The sequence below is a fragment of the Solanum verrucosum genome, unplaced genomic scaffold, assembly GCF_900185275.1.
Source record: "Solanum verrucosum unplaced genomic scaffold, falcon-dt-bn FXZP01000018.1, whole genome shotgun sequence".
Taxonomy (NCBI): domain Eukaryota; kingdom Viridiplantae; phylum Streptophyta; class Magnoliopsida; order Solanales; family Solanaceae; genus Solanum; species Solanum verrucosum.
Window position 1 is genome coordinate 1,067,567 of NW_026020225.1, and position 24,838 is coordinate 1,092,404.

General features: G+C 35.2%; 3 protein-coding genes across 3 annotated transcripts; all 3 read right to left on the minus strand.

Annotated features, from left to right (window-relative positions):
• Positions 1-848: 848 nt before the first annotated feature.
• LOC125831859 (E3 ubiquitin ligase BIG BROTHER-related-like) lies at positions 849-2,165 on the minus strand. The gene is made up of 3 exons (XM_049510998.1): positions 1,939-2,165; positions 1,080-1,185; positions 849-986 (listed from the first exon to the last, which is right to left on the minus strand). The coding sequence occupies exons 1-3, from the start codon at positions 2,163-2,165 to the stop codon at positions 849-851; spliced, it is 471 nt and encodes a 156-aa protein (XP_049366955.1).
• Positions 2,166-5,117: 2,952 nt separating this feature from the next.
• LOC125831880 (protein FAR1-RELATED SEQUENCE 5-like) lies at positions 5,118-6,501 on the minus strand. The gene is made up of 4 exons (XM_049511014.1): positions 5,573-6,501; positions 5,432-5,495; positions 5,256-5,330; positions 5,118-5,168 (listed from the first exon to the last, which is right to left on the minus strand). Exons 1-4 carry the CDS (start codon positions 6,499-6,501, stop codon positions 5,118-5,120), a joined length of 1,119 nt encoding a protein of 372 aa, XP_049366971.1.
• A 160-nt stretch (positions 6,502-6,661) lies between these two features.
• LOC125831881 (protein FAR1-RELATED SEQUENCE 5-like) lies at positions 6,662-7,806 on the minus strand. Its single transcript, XM_049511015.1, has 2 exons — positions 6,772-7,806; positions 6,662-6,670 (listed from the first exon to the last, which is right to left on the minus strand). Exons 1-2 carry the CDS (start codon positions 7,804-7,806, stop codon positions 6,662-6,664), a joined length of 1,044 nt encoding a protein of 347 aa, XP_049366972.1.
• Between the last annotated feature and the right edge of the window lie 17,032 nt (positions 7,807-24,838).

Consider the following 24,838-nt stretch of genomic DNA (forward strand, 5'->3'; position numbering starts at 1 on the left):
CTCTTTAATTGTTCCCGATAAGTATCCCATTTTTCCACGACTTGCATCAAACATCTCAACAATTTGAGACCAAAGAGAATAATTCTTTCCATTGATTTTTACACCAAAATGAATGGTTATAGGTTCTAGAATGGTGTTTATATTTCCAAAGCATTCACCCATGGTAGAATTATAGACTTAGGATAAAGAAAAGATCATGATCAGAGAAATAATTTTTCTCTAATACCAACACAAAATGGGTCGAAAAAGATATGTTTTTTATGCATCAACTATACATCATATATATTTACAAAGTTATGGGAAGATATTTACAATTCCAAAGAACATGATACTACAATCCTAAATGATATGCTACACAATCCACAATATAATCTAATTGTTCTACAATAATTAGGAACAAATCTACCCATTAACTACTTTTCCTAACTCATGCTAACAACTTCGAGATTTGAATCAGCCTATTGATTTTTGTTATTGATGATTTGGAATGAAAATACTTACTCTTCTTGTTGTTGGTGTTTAGTTGAATAGAATGCCTACCTTCTATATAGGAAAAAACTCGGGAGGCATTAAAAGCTAAGAATCAAGAGGTTTTCAAAACCTGCCATAAACATCGAGATTATGAACCAAATTTGTTCAATATCAACCACTCAAACCAACATGAATACCATTTTTTACTCAGCTTCAAAGTGTAGATAAAACTTAATCATCAGAAAAGAAAGAAAGCACATCAAACTAAAAGACCATTGTTTTTCTCAAACTCAGAATGGTTCCTTATTTTTAGGTTTAACTCAACTCTTTTGAGATTAATGATGCCACTCCACTAGTTAGTCCACCAAACAAAGAATTTAACTGATTGTTGCAGCTGGATCCCTCTTGCAAATAGGACAAATGTTCTTGAGCTTGATCCACTCTCTAATACAATCAAAATGGTATATATGACCACAACTGATTTCTGTGAGTTTTTCCTTGTCGTAATAATCATCCTAAGCCAAACATGACCAAAAAAAGAAGGTCAAAACCAAACTGAAATAAGCTTACAGACTCAGGTTGGGGTTCTGAAATTAGGTGCCACTTACCAAGCATATGGAGCAACGCTCCTTGCCGTCAAGACATGTTGACTTGGGAAATTGGTATGTATGGGTCTTCATGCTTAAATAAAAAGCTAATAATCTCGATCCAGCACTTGTATGAGTGAGGCATTCCGAAATGCCCTAAAAGATGAAACACCATATCACAGGATATCATATCCATAAAAAGAAAAATTCAAGTATAAAACTCTAAAGTATTGCGTTTTCAAAGCATTACCTGCCTAGAATCTTCATCTCTTACCTGAAATGTTGAACTCATTTAGGAGCAGACTCATTTAACAACAAAATAAAGAAAAACATCTAAAATGGAAAAACATACAAGTTCGCAAGACTTTAGGAACCAGTTTTTAAAAGGTGATAAAAAGTCATCAAAGGCTTCAAGAAGATGAAAAAGGGCGACACTTTATTTTCAACTTTCTATGTGACACAAGATTAAAGGGCATTTTGGTATATTTGACGTTACCTTAATTTAGGACCATAAGATTGAAAAATCTACTTTATTTTCTTAAACTACATGTTAAGTCAAACTAAGTCATTTTAAAAAAAAAGAGGGTGTATCATTTATAGGGGAAATGTTACTCCAACTGAAATGACTCATCAAACACTTATTAGATTTCAGGTTACAGTTGGGAGTTGAATGCTATCAAAACATCTGACAATTTTTGAAATATTATCAATTGAGAATAACTCAGCCAGGAATTATTGGAAAATAACAATAAAAATTTTCTGAGTTGGCGTCTTTTTCTCTAAGCAACAAATACCTAAATTGCATATAAGTATACGATTAAGTTTCAAATCAACTTACAAACGTAGTTTAATTGATAAGACATGGAAAAGATCGATAAACAAAATAAGGTTGGTTAAGTGAAGAAGCTTAACTGGAATGAGGGCTTGTGTAGAAGAAAGAGCAAGGTATCTATGATAAATGTCCTGGTAGGCTGGTCGTTGTTCCTCGATTGGGGACAGGATATTACCAACAATACTTTCAGTCATGCCTCCATCTATTGGCACATTAGCAGGGGTTGAATTTCCACTGAAGGTCGAGTTGTCAACGTTAGAAGTGTTGCTCTCCATCTGAGGTTCAACGGAAAATGATTTGTTGTGTGTTAGAATGATTGGTTGAGATTTTGAAATCCTCTTTTCAAATGAAAAAACTAAGTGTACAGGAAGCACATGAAAGAAACACAAGCAGACAATGGTTAGCACATATAAACAACACGTGTATTACACAAGAAGATCTTTAAAGAAACATGTTGAAAGCCTAGTGTATAGTATCATCTATAGAGATAATATTGTTACATGCTAACTTATTCCTCAATACTGTATTAAAAGTACTTTCATATGTCACAAGATTTTAATTACATCTAGAGTTATTTGTACTTGTAATAGATTAGAGTTATTTAATAGATTTAATGGTAACTTGTTGGAGCTGCTAGCAAGAAAATCAATTTCCACTCACACTATCTTGTCCACAGATATTATTGATATATGACTGAAGTACTTCTCTGATAATGGAATGACCGGAGGAAAACAAAGGAATTTAATTTCCACATTTTCAATAACTTATAACATAGTACTGAATTTTGCTTATATCACACTCGAGATTACGTAAAGAGAAAATATATCCTTAACTGCAAGGCTTCCCTAACCCGCAACCCCACATACACCTGAGGGAAATGATCCCACTTTCCAAGACATGCCCACCCCCACGGCCACCCTATTAGAACGCTATTACCGTTACCGCACTCCACACACGTTACTGCTTAGTGTTTTACTGCATAGGTTGTTAGATATGTATCCACCATTTTAGGAATTTGTTTTCTTATTTTCCTAGTTTGTTGGTTTAGTTTCCACAGTACGAAGGACTCTCTAATAGAGACTCTGTTATTTATTTTGTATATATATATAGAGTTTAAGTTTTGTGCACTGTCAGTGTAGTAAATTTCTACACCATCATGTAATTTTAATTTCTCCCTAATCTTTTTTAAGAAATATAAAATTAAAATTAACTTTTTTTTCTCTCTCTCCTAGAAATTAAAATCCTGTCTTTATCCCTCTAAAATAGCTGATATTCAGCGGCAGTTACTCCTTCTTATACGCATTTGACCTACTTCCTCTTTATGCTTTTTTTTTCAATCTGCATATCACATTTGACCTACTTCCTCTTTATGTTTTCTTCCGATCTGCATATCTTGATATTCCAATTTTGTTTGTTTATTCGTACTCATGGAGGGTTATGATTTTGTTTTTATTTTATCATTTTTCACTCTAATTAACTAATGGTTATTTTATTGATTAGTATAAAGAAAGCATTTGCAGGTGAATTTGCAGAATCAAAGTGTCAAATTCAATAACCTATTTTGCTATGTGAGTACAGTAGATCTATGTTAGTGAAACTATTCTCTCTTTATTAATAATTTAATTTTAGAATTATTATGTGATTAATGTGTCTTATTTGCACAATCAATTTACTCTAATAGAATTTCATTGTTTATGAGTAATTCATTCAATCTTCCTATAGATGATGGTGCTCTTCATACCATTTATGTGGGCATAATTTATCAATACCCTGATCTAACAATAGATGGGAAGAGAAAATAGAATTAAGTTACTAATCCTATTTCTCTGTAATGCTTTCAACTTTAAGAGACATAATTTACCTAAATTATTTTTGGACAGATTGATCATATTCTGAATTAATTTTATTGTTATGAATGAGTTACTGATTCTCTTTCTGTAAATTTTCACGTAAGGAGTCTATTGAGTTTTGTTTTTTGGTTGGTTGGTGGCTCATGGAACATGATTTATCGATGCTCATGGAGCATATTTTTTCATCATCCCCGAGTGGCGTCAGAACACCAACAAGCTCCTCGAAAAGCCTTGCAGAAATACTTGCATTTGTGAACCCCTTTAGTTCTCAATATTGGGAATAATTGTGTTCTGTTCCACAGTGAGTTGAGCTCTCATGAACCATACTAATCAGCCAAATGAGCTAAGATCATTCATGTCGTCTGCTTTGACACGACTAGCAGGGATATGAAGATCAATAAAGCTATAGTCGTTCTGCTTCTGTATGCACGCCAAGGTAACCTCTTCTTTCCCATTGTTTCTGAACCAAGTCATCCGAAGATGCTCCTTCTAGCTCCTGCTGAGACATATTTCTATCTTCACAATGATCGATAACGATGCATATACAACTCCTCTTGTCCACCCCAAGCAACATATATACTATATGGGGTAAAAGGAATGGAAAATGCTTCGAAAAGAAAAGAGAGACGCTTTATAGTAAATGTATTTCACAATTTGTACTATTGTATGAAATTTAAGTTTCATTCTATGTATGACAAACTTGTTGGACTTGTTAGAATCTAAATTCTAATATAAGTTCAGATTCATGTATATCATTCTGATACTATTTATCAATAAAAATTTATCGAATAAGTGATTTTAATTATATTTATGATCTTTGACATATATATATCTCAAGTTTTACATCTTTGAAACTAAGCAATGAAGAGGAAACTCATAGACTCATGATGCTATTAACAGCTGGTTGGGGAGGAGGATGAGGTAAAAAGTTCAACCACATCTGGAGCATCATATAAGTTTGCATATCGTAAAGGAACAAGTTTTCTACACCACCAGAAAACTATTTGTATATAATTGTATTATGGCATAGCTAGTTTTTATTAAGGTTTTCGACAACACATGTTATAACATCAGCTATTTTTAGAGTAAAATTTGTTGATTTGTAGAGGAATCTTACATTTTACGCTCATTTTCGAATGATATAAAGTGCATCTATTTTCACACGTAACAAAAAATATAATTGATTTGACCCAAAAATAGAGGACAAACTGCAATACAAGCATATAATTTTATCCCATATACATGTCAAAATAAACAATGAAAGTACTATTCAAAAGTTAAAAAATTTCAAAGAAAACTAATAAACTAAAATCTAAATAACTGCTTCCTCTTATTTCCTATATTCTCAAAGCTCCAAATCCTTCATCTTCTTACTCACTAACTAGGATGGTGTTGCTGGAATGGAGTTGAAGCTGCTTTCATCAACTCCTGAAAGGAAGAGTTATAATTCATCAACACACACTTTAGCATGTACATAATATATAAACGATAGAATAAAAAATGAATAGTTCTTACCGTAAATGATGTGGCATAAGCACAATCAGTGTTCTCAATAAATCCTTGATAATATTCTGGATATCGTTGAAACTGCTGACAAATTAAATGATAAAATTTGAAAGAATTCTGTTAGTTGAAGAAGAAGGTATATGAAAAGTAAGCCAACTGACATAAGCTAGTATACAAAAAATTACCATTGAATGAGCCTCGTTAGATATTGTTGTACCATTCTGCTCGACTTCGACATTATAATTTGAACTGCACATAAAATGTTAGAAGTTATAACAACAATAACTCGCAATAGAAATAATATTTATTGTGTAAAGTGAAATTACCTTGTTTCCTTTCTCTTAAATTTCATACTTTTCGTTTGCCTTTTTTGCTTCTGAGAAGTAACTTTTTTGGTCTTTTGAGTAACTTCCAAAGCACCTTTCATTCTCAAAGATCTTGGACGCCCTTTAGTTGCCGCTACTGGAGGGTCAAGCAGAGTAGTATCTTGACTTTGTTCACATGATATTATTTCACAATATTTTTCACTACCTGGACCACCTGATACAACACAATCTTCCTCTGATTCATAAGGAAGTTCATCAAGTTCTTCACACAATCGCAATAATCTTTGATGTGCAAATTGATAATGTTTTTCAGACTTTGTAGCTCGTTCAGATAGCCCAATAGAATGTATCATAATGTTATTAAACCATAAGGTAGAAGATTTCAAATTTTTTGTTTCATTTGGTGGATCATTAGCTCTTTCTTTGGTTGCATTTCTACTCCATCGATCTAATAAATAATATGTCGGAAGTGAGTGAATCTGCTTCTTTATAAATACCATTAGTACATGTCTACATAGAATTCCCATGAACTCAAATTTGTGGCATGAACAAACAGCTCTTTTCAATGCAAGATCCAAACTAACGATGTATGTCGGCTTTTGTCGTTGAAGTTGATGCACTTTATAGATGTTTCTTCCGTCCTTAACCTCAATCTTTTCAGAGATAAATTTTTGAGATTGAATTAGTTCTTCTTGAAAAATCTGAAATATCTTTCTTGTATATTCCTTCGCCACTTCATCCTCCATAGGATACAAAGTTTTCAAGATAGGCCTTGAATGTTTTGTCTTGTAATCCTTCTCTCTTACTTTATCATATCTAGCGTCAATAGCCTTATCATATTGCACCACAAATATACTCATTGGAGTACTAGAATTCAAATAATCTTTAAAAAATGTGTTCATACTCTCACTTCTTTGACTTGTTGACATGCCTGCACAAAAAGTAGTACGCACATATGCTGGTATCCATTTTTCACGAATTGCATATATTCTCTGCAACCAACTATTTTCTCCTAAATTATACATCTCCATTATTTCTATCCACATTGTTTCAAATTCCTCAGGAGTGGTTGTACCATGAATACACCAACTAAACTTGCTACTAAAATCAACATACTGATGATAAACATGACTTAAATATTCTGGAATCTTCTTTGTTATGTGCCACATACAAAAATGGTGTTTAGTGTTAGGAAATACTGTTGCAACTGCATTTGTTATGGCAGAATCTTGATCTGTTATGATTGTATGAGGCGCAACTCCGAACATTGCCTCTTGCCAAGTACGAAGTAACCACTCAAAAGTGTCTTGAGTTTCATCCCAAAGTAGAGCACAACCAAACAAAATAGACTGATAATGATTGTTAACTCCAGTAAATGGAACAAAAGGCATCTTATATTTATTTGTCAGATATGTAGGATCAAAAACAACTACTTTCCCAAAATTCTTATAAGCAATCCTAGATCTAGCATCAACCCAAAAACAATTAGCTAAATGACCATCTACATCCATTTGAATTGCATAAAAGAAACCTGGATTTTCAGATTGACGCCTTTGGAAATATTGTAGCATTAATTGTGCATCTCCTTTTTCAAGATTTTTTTGTCTTCTAGTTTGCAAATAATTCTGGATATCTTGACTTGTTAAATTCAGTCGATCTATACCCCCAGCTTGATTCATCAACACTGATGCTATTTTACTTGGACGAACTCCAGAGTTATCAAGTAAATCAATAAGATTCTTTTGGGCATCAGATTTTTTTCTTTTTGATCGCAAGAATTTTTGACTATTTGGAGATGCAAGTTCATGATTGTGCTTAGCAACAAGCCTACAAACAACCCAATTACCTTCTTCTTTCTTTGACATATATAACAACACTTTGCATCCTTCTCTGGTTTCATCTCGTGGTTTATTACTTTCTAAATTTTTCTTTGAACGAAATCCTTGCTTTGAACAGACAAACTCTTGACCAATTATTGACTTATCTTTTCTTGACTTAGTCATACGACCTCGACGTACACTAAAACCGCTACGATGAGCATATTCGAGATAAAATTTAAATGAATCATCAAGTGACTGAAACTCCTTACCGATATAGGGGTCTCTCGAATTTCCAACTCCTATTTCGGAAACAATCTGTCTTGTTTCTTCCCTATCACTTTCTTCTAATGAAACTTCAACTTCTGTATGTTGCTCATCTAAATTTGAGTTTTCCATTGATGCTGCAAAATACATTTATGAATGTTAGATAACTTAAAATTATGAATATGTCTATTTATTATTCAACACTTCCTTTGGAAAATATATTCAGTAGTGGAAGTTAAACTAATAAAATTTCTTCCCAATAACTTGGTGTAGAACAGAAGAATTAGAGACGATATGACAATACTTTAAATGCAATATTCACCTCTCTCGACGCTATATTCACCTATTTTTGGTACATTGAATTATTTTGCTAATGAAGATTTGTTCAAAAGGAGTTTTTTCATGCTTATAAACAAGAAAATATAAGAAATTTGTTCTCGCGACATACCGTTGAGTAGAAGAAGCTTGTCAAGTTTTAGAATGTTTGAAGTTCTAAAAATTATTTCTTACTAGGTTCAGAAAGTATGATGTTTGAAGAATTACATGAGCGATGATCTTAAGGGAAAACCTACGATAAACCTAATTATTGTATTAATCTTGAAAAGAAAATAATTTAATTACGGAATTATATTTGGTTAGAATCCAAATAGGACTCAACTATTGATATTCTTCTTCTTCTCTTTTTAGTAAATGGTTGATATTATTTTCTTTTCTTTTTTATAATTATAATATTTTATTAAAGTAAGTTACCTGATGGTGTAGAAATTTACTACACTGACAGTGCACAAAACTTAATCTCATATATATATATATATATATATATATATATATATATATATATATATATATATATATATATATATATATATATATATATATATATATATCAGTTATTAATTGATTAACAGAGATATCTTTTGCTTCATCTTATTACTTATATGGTTTCAGAGCTCACATCTTAACTCTCCCGAGTTTTTTTTTCCAATCCTCTGACTACCACCACAGACTCAGTCTTACCATGCCTGATAACATAAGGAATGTAGACTCCACTGGCAGCAACCCTAACCTTGTTGTTCAGTTTAATCCAGTGTTGCAGCTGCCGATAAAGCTTGTTGGCAGCCACAACTTTTCCACCTGGAAAGCACGTGTTTCCATGCTTATGCGTGGGCACAATCTGTCCGGCCATTTTGATGGTTCTTCTCCTGCTCCTTCATCAACTATCACAGAAAATAGTAGAGAAGTGGCGAACCTAGCTTACAGCACTTGGTTCCGCCAGGATCAATTGATCCAGAATGCCATAATGGCTTCTGTCGACCCGATAATTGCTTCAACCGTGGCTGCTGCCTCCACTTCTCAACTTGCTTGGGACTCCCTGCACCTGGTTTATGCCAACAATTCCCAAACATGAATATTTAGCCTTCGTGATCAGCCCGCATGCCTCTCAAAGGGCTCCCTTCCAGTCACAAATTATCTACATCAAGTACGCTCTATCTGCAATAAGCTCGCCACTGCTGGTGCTACAGTCACCAACGATGAGTTGGTTGTGAAAATACTGAGTGGTCTTGGGTCAGATTTTCGTGAGATTTCAGCTGCAATTCGAGCTAGAGATTCCATCATCTCGTATGATGAGTTGTATGTGAAACTAATTGACTATGAACTCTTCCTCAAGCATGAGGAATTGAAGAAAGAACCTCCTGCAATAACTGCTGCAATGGTCACTCACAACAGATCCCCCAATTCCAATAACCGCACTGCTCGTCGACCCAGCAACAACTCACAATGGCGTCCCAACAATCGTCCAAATGCTCCTGCACAAGGGCATTACACCAATAACCATGTTCGATGTCAGCTTTGCAACAGACAGGGTCATACTGCAAACGTTTGCAGGTCACAGTCTCACAATCATTTAGAGGCAAAGGCAAATTTTCTTTCGAGTAACCACGCTCCAGCAAACCAATGGATTGTAGACTCCAGTTCTACGCATCATGTCACAACAGACCCTACCAATCTGGATGAATATACCGGCTCAGAAGGAATAGCTATGGGTGATGGTAAACGAATCTCAATTACTCATCATGGTTCTACTTCATTAGTTGCATCAAATAATGCTTTTAGACTAACCGATACTTTGTGTGCACCTGCTATCCACCAAAATATTCTTTTGGTATCAAAATTTTGTCAAGATAATCTGACCTCCATTGAATTTTTTCCATTTTCTTTCTCTGAAGAACTTGAAAATGCGGGTTCCGTTGGTATCCATTCGGAATAGGAACAAGACTCTATGAATGGCCCAATTTCACAGTGAATAAGCCTACTGTTCAAGTTGCCACTACAACAGTTCCTCGCCAAGTCTGGCACCGTCGCCTTGGTCATCCCCATTCCAGACTCTTTAACTTTGTTTTGAATAAATATTCTCTCCCAGTTTCATTATCGCACAAGTTTTCCTTTTGTAATTCTTGTTGTTCAATTAAAGTTCAACGTTTTCCATTCAATTGCTTATCTCTTATAAGTACTGCTCCGTTACAAATACTTTTTAGTGACTTGTGGGGTCCATCGCCTGTCCTTTCCATTGATAAAAACGATATTATTGTGTTTTCATTGATCAGTACACCAAATATATTTTGTTGTACACCCTTAAAAATAAGCATGAGGTTCGAGACATTTTTTCCAAGTTTCATTCCTTAGTGGAAAAATATTTTAAAAAGAAAATTGTCTCTCTTTATACTGATGGAGGAGGTGAATATAAAGGTCTTGATCCGTATCTCCATTCTAATGGAATTGAACACCTTGTCTCCCCTCCTCACACACCATAAAGAGTGGCCATCGCAGAGCGTCGTCATTGGCGAAACTGCCCAAACAATTTTACATGAGGCATCCTTAACTTCACATTTTTGGTCATTTGCTTTTCAACATGCTGTCTATCTTATTAATCAATTTCCCACACCATTGTTAAACAATACATCGCCTTATGAAAAACTGTTTGGTGTCACAACCCGATACGATTCACTTAGAACCTTTGGTTGTTTATGTTACCCATGGCTTAAGCCTTACACCATCAATAAACTTGAGCCTAGGTCCACTCCTTGCGTCTATCTAGGCTTCTCTCTGGTTCATTATGCACACCAATGTTTTAATCCCATTCACTCTAAATTTTATATCTCACGTGATGTAAAGTTTTTTGAAAATATTTTCCCCTTTCACACACTATTCTCACATCTTCAAAATAAGTCTTTTGCGCTCACAGTGAAGTTGTTGACACTCCTCCAGAAACTCAAACTCTTGCTCCTGATATTTCTTCACTTCCTTTGCCTCTTCCAGTACGTGAGACTTCTACTGGTGGTCTATCTTGTGAGTCCGTCTATTCCGGCCAGAATCATGCGCGTCCCATGGGCTCAGGCAATTCACTTTCTCCTCTTTCTTCTTCCCCTTCTTCTTTGCAGCAACGTCAATCCTTTGTCCCTTCACATAATTCATCCCCCAGACTCATCACCTATCGTTGTCGACTCAAAACACCACCTTTGCCACAACCTTCCACTCATTCTGCTGCACAACCAGCGAATTTGCCCCAAACTCCTCCGCCCCCACCTACTCCGCCACCGCCTCCTCCTCCAACCCTCCCAACGACCTTATCACGACATAATATTTTCTGCCCCATCCAATTATCTTGTCCAATTACCTGACCATGTTACCCCTTATACCTTTAAGCAAGCTCTAAAGCACCCAGTGTGGCGGTTAGCAATGAAAGATGGATTTGATGCGTTAATTCGGAATCAAACATGGGAACTGGTTCCTCAGGATTCTAATAAGAATGTTGTTGATTGTAAGTGGATTTACAGGATCAAAAAGAAAGTTGACGGTTCAGTTGACCGGTACAAAGCTCGGTTGGTTGCCAAAGGGTTCACTCAGCGTCCAGGTCTTGACTATCACTGCAATTCAAGTCCGGTTGTCAAGCCCACAACCATTCATGTTGTTCTCTCACTTGCAGTTCGACACGATTGAATTTTACATCAATTGGACGTCAATAATGCCATTTTACAAGAAACACTTGAAGAAGAGGTTTTTATGAAACAACCACCAGGATTTGAGGATGCCTCTCATCCTTCACATGTTTGTCGTTTGCATGAGGCTATTTATGGTCTCAAGCAAGCGCCTCACGCTTGGTACAATGAACTGACATCCTATCTTTTTTCTTTGGGATTTCTTAGTCTCACTCGGATCCGTCTCTATTTGTTCGCCATGGTTCTAATGGTGTGTGTATCTTTGGGTCTATGTAGATGACATCATTCTTACAGGAAATAATTCTTCAGTGGTTCATCAAGTTATTTCTTCCTTAGCTTCCCATATTTCCCTTAAAGATCTTGGCCCTTTATCATCGAGATGGCAAAGGTCTTCTGCTCTCACAAGCAAAGTATGTTTCAGACCTTCTCCAAAATCTTCTGATGCAAGATTGCAATGGTGTTTCCACTCCTATGAGTTCTTCTCAAAGTTTTCTGCAAAATAATGGTACTCCATCTCATGATGCTACCGAATACAGGAAAGTCATTGGTAAATTGCAATATTTGTCTTTTAGCAGGTCTGATGTTTCTTACTCAATGAACAAATTGTTTCAATTTATGCATGCTCCATCTGAAGCTCACTGGAAGGTTGTTAAACGCCTCCTTCGCTATCTCAAAAGCACTGCTACTTATGGCCTTCGAATTGCTCTAAGCACCAGTCTTAATCTCTCGGTGTTTTTTGATGTTGACTGGGCTGGCAACCTCACTGATCGAAGTTCCAAAACAGGTTATGTTATTTTTCTTAGCCTTACTCCAGTTAGTTGGTCATCAAAAAAAACAACGTACCATTGCTCGCTTGTCTACTGAAGCAGAGTATCGGGCTGTTGCTAGTGCTGTTGATGAGACCACTTGGGTGAAAAATCTTCTCAAGGAACTCCATGTTCATCTCCCCACACCACCTATGATCTTTCTTGACAACCTTGGTGTCACCTACTTATGCGAGAATAACAATCTTCACAGCCACATGAAGCATATAGCTGTTGACTTTCACTACGTTCGCCAACAGGTTGCCAATAAGCGCCTTATCTTCAAGCGCATTCCTAGTTCCGATCAGTTGGCTGACACTCTCACTAATCCGCTTCCGAAGAGCTCCTTCCATCGCCATTTGTCCAAGCTAGGTGTTGTTGCACCCATCTAGCTTGAGGGGGGTGTATTAGAACACTTTTACTATTACTCCAGTCCACACACGTTGTTACTGCTTAGTGTTTTACTGAATAGGTTGTTAGATATGTATCCACCACTTTAGGAGTTTGTTTTCTTATTTTCCTAGTTTGTTGGTTTAGTTTTCTAGATTTTGTATATATATATATATATATATATATATATATATATCAGTTCTTAATCGATTAACAGAGATATCTTTTGCTTCATCTTTCTCAATTACTTATACACCCCACCAAAAACATCCGTCATTCTTATTCAGCTAGGATCATCCATCACATCAAGCCAACACTAAGCCAACTTCAATAGAATACCAAAATTGCAAAAGGAAAAAATCCCACTAAAAGGTTCACAAGAAAGCATAGTTACCGGAGATAGAAAAGCTAAAAGAAGTTCATCAGTATCTAAAAACGATAGGTAATGTTTGATAAACTGAGAAAAAAATCAAACTCTCTCGTCGTAGAGAAGTATCTAGCCATTGCAATTTTCTTTTAATTATAAACTTCTGTTCTTCAAGAAGGAAAGGAGCATCATTGGTATCTAATTAGTCCGAGCTAAAAGATCACTAATAATCACCGGAAAAAGATTGTTACACATGCAACATCGCAATTAATTAATCAATTTTGCCTCAATTCCTAATTTCGTAGGTTGACTATATGACTCTCTTTGAATCTATTCCACTCTAATTAAGATCTTCCTCAAACCAAAGAATTCTAATTAAACCTCTTGTTCTTACACTATTCTCAATGTTCATCATGGTTAGACTAATTTTAAGTGGTTTTGCTAAAAATTTAAAGGAACAAAAGAGCTATGAACAAACAAAAAACCATATCAAATGACATAGAACCTGAAACCACATTCGTACACACTTTGAAAGAAAAACTTTGTTTAATTTGAGTAGAATAAAATGAAACCAAGGAAAAAGTGATTTAGCTATCATTGGCACTTTTTATTCATCCTTCCATCCCAAAAATTCTAAATTCAAGAAAAAAATCTTGACCTTTGCATTTTTTTGTTCATTCTTTAATCCAAGATTCTAAATTCAAGGAAGAAAATCTAACTATTAAGAGAAAAAATGCAGGACAACTTACAAAGAAGAGTGTGACGGAGCGGCGGAGAGAAAATATTTCTTTTCAATCAGAGCAAATAACGGAGGAAAAAAAAGGGAGAGAGTCATAAATATTTAATACCACATAAATTACAATAATCAAGACTCTTGAATAGTAAGAAACTTAAAACAACAGATTGCAACATTTCTTTTCTTTTTGAGGAAGAAAATGTAAATAACATATCTTCAAGAGGAGATAGTAAATGTTAATTTACAGATTTTTCCATTCCAATTGTACGCTAAAAATAAAAGGAATAATACAGAAACATACACTCAACATGATCTCAGTTGGCAAGTAAGCACTCTGACTTTGAGAGTGCACATATAGGCACCTCAACTTGGTATTTTTTTTTTAAAAATCCTAATGTTTCAATTCATTGAAGTATTCTCAAGTCAAGTGAGGCTAGATCAAGTGGTTGATGTAACACCTCAAATATCAGAACTAAGATTTAACTAGAGAGAAAGGAAAACCATGGACGGGGTCCATGTTCCGTGAAGAGGACCACGACCCGTCATCCTGCTCGTGGTTGTGCACCAAGCAAAGGGTGAAAGACCACATACCACTAAACAGTCTGTGGAGCTCCACACGGGCCGTGAAGTGGCCCATGAGGGGGACACGTAACCTCCATAGCTATTGTGAAGTACCATGGACCACTAGGCGGTCTGTGGATCTTCACACGAGTCGTCAAGTGGCTCGTGAAAGAGGCTTGATAGACTTTGAGGTTTGAGTCAACTTCAAACGATCATATCTTTCAGCACAAAATGATTTAGGTGGCCCACAACCTATCAAGATAAAGGTCTTTGAGTCTTCGTTCCAACACAATAAAGTTTGCCTAATTCCGAGCCCGGAGTAAAAAGTTATGCTCATTTTAGTGAAGCCCTATTGGGCAGAGCATCTTCATGACCCATTTGACGGGCCGTGACTCTCATGACGGCCTGTGAAGCCTGTCTTGAAGTGACTTTGTCAGCTTTTGAGTGAGGTTTCACCCCTAAATTCACTGGTTAAGCACCACAGATGTCTAAACAATCTGTAACTCCACACGGACCGTGAAGTCATCCATGAAGTCGGCCGTGAAGGGGACTTGTCAGACATAGAGTTTAGGGTCAACTTTAAGCGTCCATATCTTTCCATACAAAAAGAACTAGGTAGTCCATAACCTATCAAATTAAAGGTCTCTGAGTCCTCCTTTCAGTGCCACAAAGTTTGCCTAATTCCAAGCTCGGAGTAAACAGATATGCCCATTTTAGTGAAGCCCTGTTGGGCAGGGCATCTTTACGAGCTGCTAGACGGGCCTTGACGGCCTATGATGCATATCTTGAAGTCACTTCGGAAGCATTTAAGTTAGGGTCACATTAGTCTTTTCCCTTATGCGTTGGGCACTTAAACTATGTCATTTGATGCCTAAACTGCGTTGTTTTACCCTGTCTAAGCCTAATAATATAGTCAGACAATACCGAGAACCCTCATTCTCCAAAAATCACCCCAACTTAGAGCGAAAAGAAGAGGAAAAGTCTACCACTTCTCCCAAGAACAAGCATGAGTGTTCTTCGAAGTTCAGCCCCGAAATCCAATGGATTTCTCTGTAGATTTCGTCACCAGGTATGTGGGATTTCACTAGTGAGTTGCGTTCACTCATTCAGTCCCTAGAATTCAGTCAGTTCCTCAATTTCTCATAAATTGTTCAGACTTAGGGTTTCCATATTTTGAAGATTTATTGTGATTTTTGCTGTTATAGTTCCCATGATCTAAATAATATGATTCTTGGTGATTTAGTGTAATTTGCATGTACAGAATTCAGAACCCTAGCTTGTATCAACTATCAACTTATGAATTATACTTGTTAGGTAGATCAGCCAGAAAATTATGCTTTAGAAATTGAATGCCATAACTTTCAATATATTTATGTGTATTCCCAGATAACATGTCAGCATTTTAAGGTACTCAGTTATTGAGTGCATTTTAGCTTTTCATTCAGTTGGGAATAGACTTAGCACCGAGTTGGAATAGGGTTCAACATACCCTCACAGTCCAAGAACTACGTGCCAATGCAGGTTCAGAAGTCCCTTCTGTTGTGCATCAGTTTTTAGTGATCACGCTACAATCATGCCTTTCTACCCCTAGCAAGGTATATTGGGTCCTCTCGATGGGGCATATACATCGGACTCCAGCTTAGCCACGTGGTTTATGTCGGTTAATAGTAGCTCCCACAGTCATACTCTTATTGCATTGACCATGTTATCAGCATTCACTTCAACATTCACTTCAACATATTAGTTACATGATTAGTATTTGGTCATTGCATTTAGTTCAGATTTCAATTACACTTCCGTACAGTCTATTTCCATATTCATTATTATATTGCTCAATTATATCAGTATTCAGCTTAGTATCTATATTATGCATGCTCAGTATATTCCAAGTAATGATGCATACTTTGTGCTACATCGTTTTATGATGTAGGTTCAGGCACTCAGCATCCAGATCACGCTTAGTTCAACTCTCAGTTTATATTCAACAATTTCAATGATATGCCGTGAACTATTGGCATATTTGACACTCAAAACTAAGGATTAATGCTAGAATTTTGGTAGTTTTATGTAAATATAATGTGTTTGTTGATGATTAAACAGGTAAAACACTTGGACTTGAAAGATAGAACCAAGCATCACGGAGACCCAGATGGACCGTGGTCATGATGACGAGCCGCCTGAGGGCTCGTGAAGAAAAGCAAAACTGAGCAACGGCCAAGTGAAGACCACAGAGCCCCCAAACAGATCGTGGTCCTCTTGACGGGCCGTCTGAGGGCTCGTGGGAGATAACTAGTGTGGAGTCTTAGGATCTAAGTATTAATTCAAGGCCACAGGATTCTACACGAGTCGTGGTGGATTTGACGGGTCGTTGTGTTGCTTGTGAAGATTAAGAGAGAATTTCCAGTGAAGGCTCAACATCACGGAGCACTAGATGGACCGCGGTGCCCAAGACAGACCATCTAGGTGCCCATAAAAGCTCTCAGTGAAGCAAGTCCCACATTGTCTAAGTGTGGGACAACAACTGGTTTCACGGGCCGTTTGGCTTGTGACGGGCCATTAAATCATCTGTGAGCCATCCCAACAGATCAGTCCTACTTCGAGTAGGACCCATTTTTTTTACAGCCTACATAATTAATTAGGTTTTATTTTGGAAGGGGGTCGTCATTGTATGACTGAAGCGTAATTTTCCATATTTTTATCTCTGGATTTTATTGATTATTTTCGGATCAAGATCCGGGATTGTGATTAAGTGTTTGAATATTAATCTTTCGTGTGAATTTGCAATTACTGTAAGTGCTTTCTTTTATGCTTTCAATAAAGATTATTGCTTGTTCTCGTGAAAACATGAGTGGCTAAACACAACAATTAGGATTGTGGGAACCATAACGTCAATCTAGCTATGAATTCATAAAATGAGTAAAGTACGACTCAATCACTTATTTATACTTTGTCCTGATTCTAATTATCTATGAAAGAAATTTGTTGGGGCCACTGAAATACATTGACCTTTTATTTAGCTCAGGCAAACAATTTATAAGTGTGGGAAGAAGGTAATGGAGCAAAGCTAATACCATTGTACAAGGCAGTTTCACCATTCATTATTTGACAAATATGAAAAAACAAAAAATGTGATTAAATTTGGAGGAAGAATGACTAGAAATTCAATAGGAATGTCTTATAATTGGCCAACAATTCCTGAAAAATTACACTCCTCTAATCATTAGCAAAGAAGTAAGATGAATGCAGCCGGGGATTGGAAGCAACAAGTGCAATATTGATGGGTTTAGTAAGGCCAATATTAGATTCAACTCCAAAGCTTATTGTATTAGAAATGCACATGGTGAATTTGTATTTGCTAAGGCTAAAATATTTATTTTATGTTCTACTTTGGAGGACTAAGTGAAAGCATTTAAATGGGGATTAATGCATTGTCTCAAGCATAACTAACTATCTTTGGCTATGGAAACTGATTCCCTAATAATCAAGAAGGTATTGAATGGAGTGTGGAAAGTTCCTTCAAATATATCAGTTTATATTAGGGGTATCAAATCAGCGTTACTAAAGAAAGAAATTTCAATAGTCCATATATTTAGAGATTGGTTGCTAATTTTGCAGGTATAAAGTCTACTAAATTTAATCAAATACAGGAGTTACCAGCAGAAGCTAGAACAATATTACAAATGGATAAGAATGAAGTGCCCAACATCAGAATAAAGAAAAGTCAGAATAACAAGCATCATTTTGGGGTGATACATCACTATTAAAATTATAAATACAACCAAGTACACAACAACGAATAACAGAAGAAAAAACATCTTAAACCTACTATAAAGTTAGAAGGAGCAAAGAAGTAATCCCTTGTATGAAGTTTGCAAGGATCATCCTTGGCTTGAGGCAGTGGTATCAGTTCTTCAGAGCTCAGCCTGCATAAATTAGGATAATGTTCTATATAAACTTCATCACAAGGTCGAGCTAAGTGTATGAATTGTAAGAGTGATTTTATCTCGAGTTGCAATGGTCTAAGAAGTTGGTGGAGCTGAAGAAGTATTCATTGATGTTAAATCCATGGCATTCGTGAGAGGCTTGAATGTCCCTGTGGATCTCTCTCAAGCACATCAAAGTTACAATGTCACAACAACTCAAGGATGATCAGCCAGAGCTATCAGAGATGCCTCAGGTCTGATGAGGTTCTTGAATCGATTTGAGAATTGGAGTTGTGGTGTCTACATCAGTTGAACTTGGAATAAGAGTAGGCTAGTTTACTTTTTTTTATTTTGGTTGTTTTTGTTGTTCATCTTGTATTCCTAAGATATTTAGAACAAAAACTTTGAAGAACTTGATTAGAAGCAACAAAGTTTAAAGAACATTTTCAAAACTAGAAAATTAAAACCAGTAGAGAAAATAGAACCAGAAACAGATTAGAAACAATATACAAAATATTTTTCTTAAAGAAGAAAATTGAGGCCATTGAATACATAGTGTCCCCTTAAGGAAATTATTCCTCTCAAGTAAGGTTAATGGAATATATCCTCCCAGGATAGAACGATCTTACTCACCAGTGTATCGGTACCTAAAACCACGGTATCAGCGAACCACTCAACGACAGTAAAGTACACTTAGAATACTAGATTTAATAGTAGTAGTAGAAGAAGTCCAGAAAAATTCGTTCAACTTAAATGAGATGAAATCCCTCAATTTATAGAAAACAAAGAGTAGTGTGAAAAGGTTCTTATTGTGTCTTACCGGAAAGGTCACAAACCTTTGGAAAAGTCACAATCTTTCAAAAAGGTCACAACCTTTCATAAAAGTCACAACTTTTCATAAAAGTCACAACTCTTCATAAAAGTCACAACTTTTCATAAAATCGCAAGTACTTTTCATAAAAGTCACAACTCTTCATAAAAATCGCAACTCTTCATTTTCCATACACACCTTTTTAAACCCAACAATCCCCCGCATGAATGGGGAATGACTCCAAGACAAAGAAACAGACAAGTATGTGTACTTTACAAGCAAGAATTAATTGCATCTGGATAAGTAGGTTTCCCCTTGGACTTTCCGTAGTGAACATATGTCAGATATACTTGGTCAATCGGTAGATGCGATATCTTTGAACCGTCGAGCTTTGATGTATACCTAGACAACCATATGTCACACAATTAACCATTTACCATTTATGGTTCTTACGGTTGTGTTCATTTCAGCCATGAACACCTCCTGGTTTCATGAGTGTATAGAGAGATGGGCTATTGACAATCATCCTCTTTGAAGCGACTTACATTTCACACTCACATAGGTGATTTCTAACAGTGTTATCGCATAGATACACTATTTGGTCAAATCTGTCAAACTTAGCAAATTATTAAAAACTTTAAGCTTTATTAACTCATTAACAAGCCTTAATGTTTAAACCTCGTTCCTGAACATTGTGAGAATGGATTGAGTTGATTGACAATGTCAAACCATCAGTCACAACTTTGTTTTTCTCCTTGAATCTAGCTCTTAGGATCTCCAGTCTGCTAGATAGAGTTACCGCCATGATGACTTGTCCTAAGCCGTAAACTCATTCCCTTAGATGATCTTTCAACTTTCTCTCTAGTTAGGCCTTTTTGTAAGTGGATCCGACACATTATCCTTTGACTTTACATAGTCAATTGTGATAATTCCACTAGAGAGTAGTTGTTTTCTAACGGTATTATGTCTATCTCTTATATGACGAGACTTTCCGTCATATATCATGCTTCATGCCCTACCTATTACATCTTGACTATCAAAGTGTATGCATACTGATGCCAAAGGTTTGGACCAAAGAAGAATATCTATTGGGAAATTTTGGAGTCTTTCAACTTATTCACCAGCCTTATCTAGAGCACCTACCTCAGAGATCATTGTAGATCTAGGGATACATGCCTTTTTGGAAGATTTTCAAGAGACTGTTCCTCCACCAACAGTAAATACATATCCAATCGTGGACTTTACTTCATTTGATCCCGGTGATCTAATTTGCATCACTATATCCTTTCAATACTGCAGGATATTTGTATAATGCAAGACATAGTTTTGAGTATGTTTTCAATACCCCAAAAATCTTTTCATTGTCAGTGAACCGACTCGTTTATTACTAGCATATGCTATATCTAATCGCGTACACTTTCTGATATACATCATACTTCCCAATACTCTAGCATAATCCAATTGTGAATCACTTTACCTTCATTCTTTTGAAGTGCAAAGCTCACATTATTGGAGTCTTGACAATATTAAAATCCAAATATTTGAACTAGTCAAGTACCTTTTCAATGTAATGAGACCGTGACAATGCTAAACATCTTGGAGTTCTAAGGATTCTTATACCTAAGATCACATCAGCAACTCCACGATCTTTCATATCAAAGTTGCTTTCTAGCATATGTTTAGTAGCATTTATGTCATTAATGTCTCTACTGATGATCAACATATCATCAATATACAAACAAATAATGACCTTGGATTTTAATGTAAACACACTTATCACTTCCATCATTCTTAAATCCATTTACCAACATAGTTTGGTCAAATTTCTTATGTCATTGTTTGGGTGCTTGTTTTAGTCCATAAAGTGACTTAACAAGTTCACACACTTTCTTTTTCCTTACCAGGAATCACAAAACCCTCGGGTTGTTCCATGTAAATTTCTTCCTCCAATTCTCTATTTATGAAAATTATTTTCACATTCATTTCATGAATTTGGAGGTCATATACTGCAGCTAATGCAATTAACATCCGAATGAATGTAATTCTAGTTAATAGTGAGTATGTGTCAACAAAATCAAAACCTTGTTTTTTTCTACAACCTTTGACAAAAAGTCTTGCTTTTTATTTGTCAATAGTTTCATCGACTTTCAGTTTCCTTCTGAAGATTCACTTTGAACCCAAAGGTTTATTTTCTGGAAGAAAATCAATTAACTTCCAATATTGTTGCTCAAGATTGAATCAATCTCACTATTGACACCATCTTTCCAAAAGGATGAGTCTATAGAAGACACAAGAAATGTTACAAAATCATATTCGAAGGAAGTAGATGTCCTTTGACATTTATTACGCCTCTGAATCTCTTTATTAAGTACATTCTCTTTTTTTCATTCAAAGGTCTTTTATACCCTTCACTAGACTACTCAAGTCTAATTTTACAGTCCACAGTCATAGGTCCTATTTTAATCCTTTTAGGAATAGGAACTTGGACTTTGGCTAGACACCCCCACACTTTGAAATATTTCAAGTTGGATTTCCTTCCTTTCCATTTCTCATATGGAATAGATTGTGTCCTGAACAAACTAAACTTTTTATTACTTTGTTTCTGAAAATACAACTTTTTGTTGTTCCCTTTTGCTGTAAGGATAGCTTCTCCACACAAGTTTTGTGGTAAACCTGAACTTATAAGTAATGTAGCCATCATTTCCTCCAAAGTTATTTTCTTTTTCATTCGCAATTCCATTAGATTGAGGTGAATAGGAAAGTAGTTTGATGGATAAATCCACTTTCTAAACATATTTATGCAAAAGGAGATTTATATTCTCCATCCCTATCACTTCTTATCTTTTTCCCAACTGTTTTTCAACTTCAATATTATATTGTCTAGACATTTCTATTGCTTCATCCTTACCATTCAGCAAATAGACATAGTCGTTTCTAATGCAATTGTCAATGAAAGTTATGAGATAAATTTTCCCCGTACGAGATGGTGTTGACTTCATATCACAAATGTCAGTGTAAATCAACTCTAAGGGATTAGAATTCCTTTCAACAGATTTATAAGAATGTTCAGCATACTTAGATTCCACACAAACTTGACATTTTTATTTATTGCACTCAAAGTTGGATAAAACTTCTAAGTTGATCAATTTTCCTTACAAGGTTTTGTAATTGACATGCCCCAAGTGTTCATGTCACAAACAGTTTGACTCAAGCAAGTAAAAACAAATAAAAATATTGAGTTTGGAAAGCTCTCCGCGAGGTAGCTTTTTCTCACAAATATTTTGTTCCTCTTTCTTACAATTTTGTGTGATACAAACACTGTTTAGAGTCATCACCTTGTCACATGTCCATTTCAGAAGGACCTTTTCATAACTTTCAATTTGATTGTTATAGAACTACCCATGAACAAAATTTCATTGGGTCCAATAAAGGCAATATAGTCCAAATACTTTTTTTACAAAACATGACAAATGACTATTCACCAATATTCATGTCTATACAAATAGTTATATTTAATAGACATATCTTTTCATGAAGAAATCACAACACTTTAAGTGACACTTTTTTCATAAAAGAACTCAATCATTTTGAACAAGTATATATATAATTTGGTAGTTTCATACTAGTCATACCATATACTAGTAAACGAGAAACTCAACGACCACAATATCAAATATACTCCAAGAATTTTGTGGGTCTAACATAATACAAAAGTATCATCGAATTTTATATCTTGTGCATCAAATTTAAATTAGAGACTAAGTCTAATTTTATCTTTGGCATAAGCAAAGGACCCCCCCATACTTTAAATATGATCTCAAAAATATTTTTCAAGTATTTAAAAATAGTTTTTCCACATATTTTTTTTCCTCATTCTATCAAAGTGTCATTGGCAACATGAAACCACTTTTGAAAATATTACTCTATAAAAGAATTATAGTGCTTCAATTCCATTTGACAATTTTTACACAGTGTCAAAGTTCATTCCATAGAGGCACAAAATCACAAACTCTAAGTCACTGGTATTTTTCATCTATCACAAATAGACATACCACTTAGTATTTAAATTACTAACAATAAATTAAAAAAAATTATACAATTTGTTTCTATATAACAGTGAAGTTTATAGAAAATCAAAAGTACAACATTGACTTATTATGTGAAATTTTCATATTCTTCAAACCAATTGCATAGTCTAATTTATCTAGAGTAGAAAACTACAAAAGTTTTTAGTCTACAAAAATCATACACAAGCAAACTTCACATGGAGTACAAAACTACAAAAAAAAAAAAATTCAGTCTCCAAGCAGAATTGAACATATTCATAGATTAACACATAGATATGCTTTTCTTTTCAAATAGCCTTCCAACTATAACATTTTGACATACTATTTTATCAAACAAAAATGTGCATCTCTCATTTTGCACACTAAAGAATTTTAAAGGCAACACTTTTTGCCAAGGAAAATTCATGCAAAAAAACATATGGTTTGCAGATCTTTTTCCAAAGATATACATGATAAATATCAAAACTGTTAATTTTTAGAAACTATTTTCCTCCTTAGATAAATAATAAGAAGGTTACCTGGTGTAATCTTTAACTGAAATACCACCAATTCTTCTAGTACATTCTCACTTCGACCTTGCTAAACAAAACACCGAATTATGGAGAAGTAATGCATTAATCTTCTACTTCCATGATCTGTTTCTCTCAATCAGTAGAATACAAGAAATACCAACAATATAATAATTTCCTTAAGATTGTTGTTCATCTTGTATTCCTAAGATACTTAGAACAAACACTTTGAAAAACTTGACTAGAAACAACAAAGTTTAAAGAACATTTTCAAAACTAGAAAATTAAAACCAGTAGAGAAAATAGAACCAGAAAGAAATTAGAAACAATATACAAAATATTTTTCTTAAAGAAGAAAATCGAGCCCACTGAATGCACAGTGTCCCCTTAAGGAAATTATTTCACTCAAGTACCCAAGGTTAATGGAATATATCCTCCCAGGATAGAACGATCTTACTCATCGGTACCTAAAACCACAGTGTCAGCGAACCACTCAACGACAGTAAAGTACACTTAGAATACTAGATTTAATAGTAGTAGTAGAAGAAGTTCAGAAAAATTCGTTCAACTTTAATGAGAGGAAATCCCTCAATTTATAGAAAACAAAGGGTAATGTGAAAAGGTTCTTATTGTGCCTTACCGGAAAGGTCACAAACCTTTGGAAAAGTCACAATCTTTCGGAAAGGTCACAACTTTTCATAAAAGTTACAACTCTTCATAAAAGTCGCAACTCTTCATTTTCCATTCACACCTTTTTAAACCCAACAATCCCCCGCATGAATGGGGAATGACTCCAAGACAAAGAAACGGACAAGTATGTGTACTTTACAAGCAAGAATTAATTGCATCTGGATAAGTAGGTTTCCCCTTGGACTTTCCGTAGTGAACATATGTCAGATATACTTGGTCAATCGGTAGATGCGATATCTTTGAACCGTCGAGCTTTGATGTATACCTAGACAATCATATGTCACACAATTAACCCTTTACCATTTATGATTCTTACGGTTGTGTTCG

What these genes read in the sequence shown, in the direction of transcription:
- LOC125831859 (XM_049510998.1), bottom strand. Translation starts at nt 2,165, where the DNA reads ATGGAGAGCAACACTTCTAACGTTGACAACTCGACCTTCAGTGGAAAT. An exon ending in CACTTAACCAACCTTATTTT is followed by an intron (nt 1,186 to 1,938) that starts GTTTATCGATCT and finishes CACTCATACAAG; the next exon opens with TGCTGGATCGAGATTATTAG. An exon ending in AGCGTTGCTCCATATGCTTG is followed by an intron (nt 987 to 1,079) that starts GTAAGTGGCACC and finishes TGTTTGGCTTAG; the next exon opens with GATGATTATTACGACAAGGA.
- LOC125831880 (XM_049511014.1), bottom strand. Translation starts at nt 6,501, where the DNA reads ATGTCAACAAGTCAAAGAAGTGAGAGTATGAACACATTTTTTAAAGAT. An exon ending in TTTAAGAGAAAGGAAACAAG is followed by an intron (nt 5,496 to 5,572) that starts GTAATTTCACTT and finishes TTTTATGTGCAG; the next exon opens with TTCAAATTATAATGTCGAAG. An exon ending in CTTATGCCACATCATTTACG is followed by an intron (nt 5,169 to 5,255) that starts GTAAGAACTATT and finishes TCTTCCTTTCAG; the next exon opens with GAGTTGATGAAAGCAGCTTC.
- LOC125831881 (XM_049511015.1), bottom strand. Translation starts at nt 7,806, where the DNA reads ATGTATTTTGCAGCATCAATGGAAAACTCAAATTTAGATGAGCAACAT.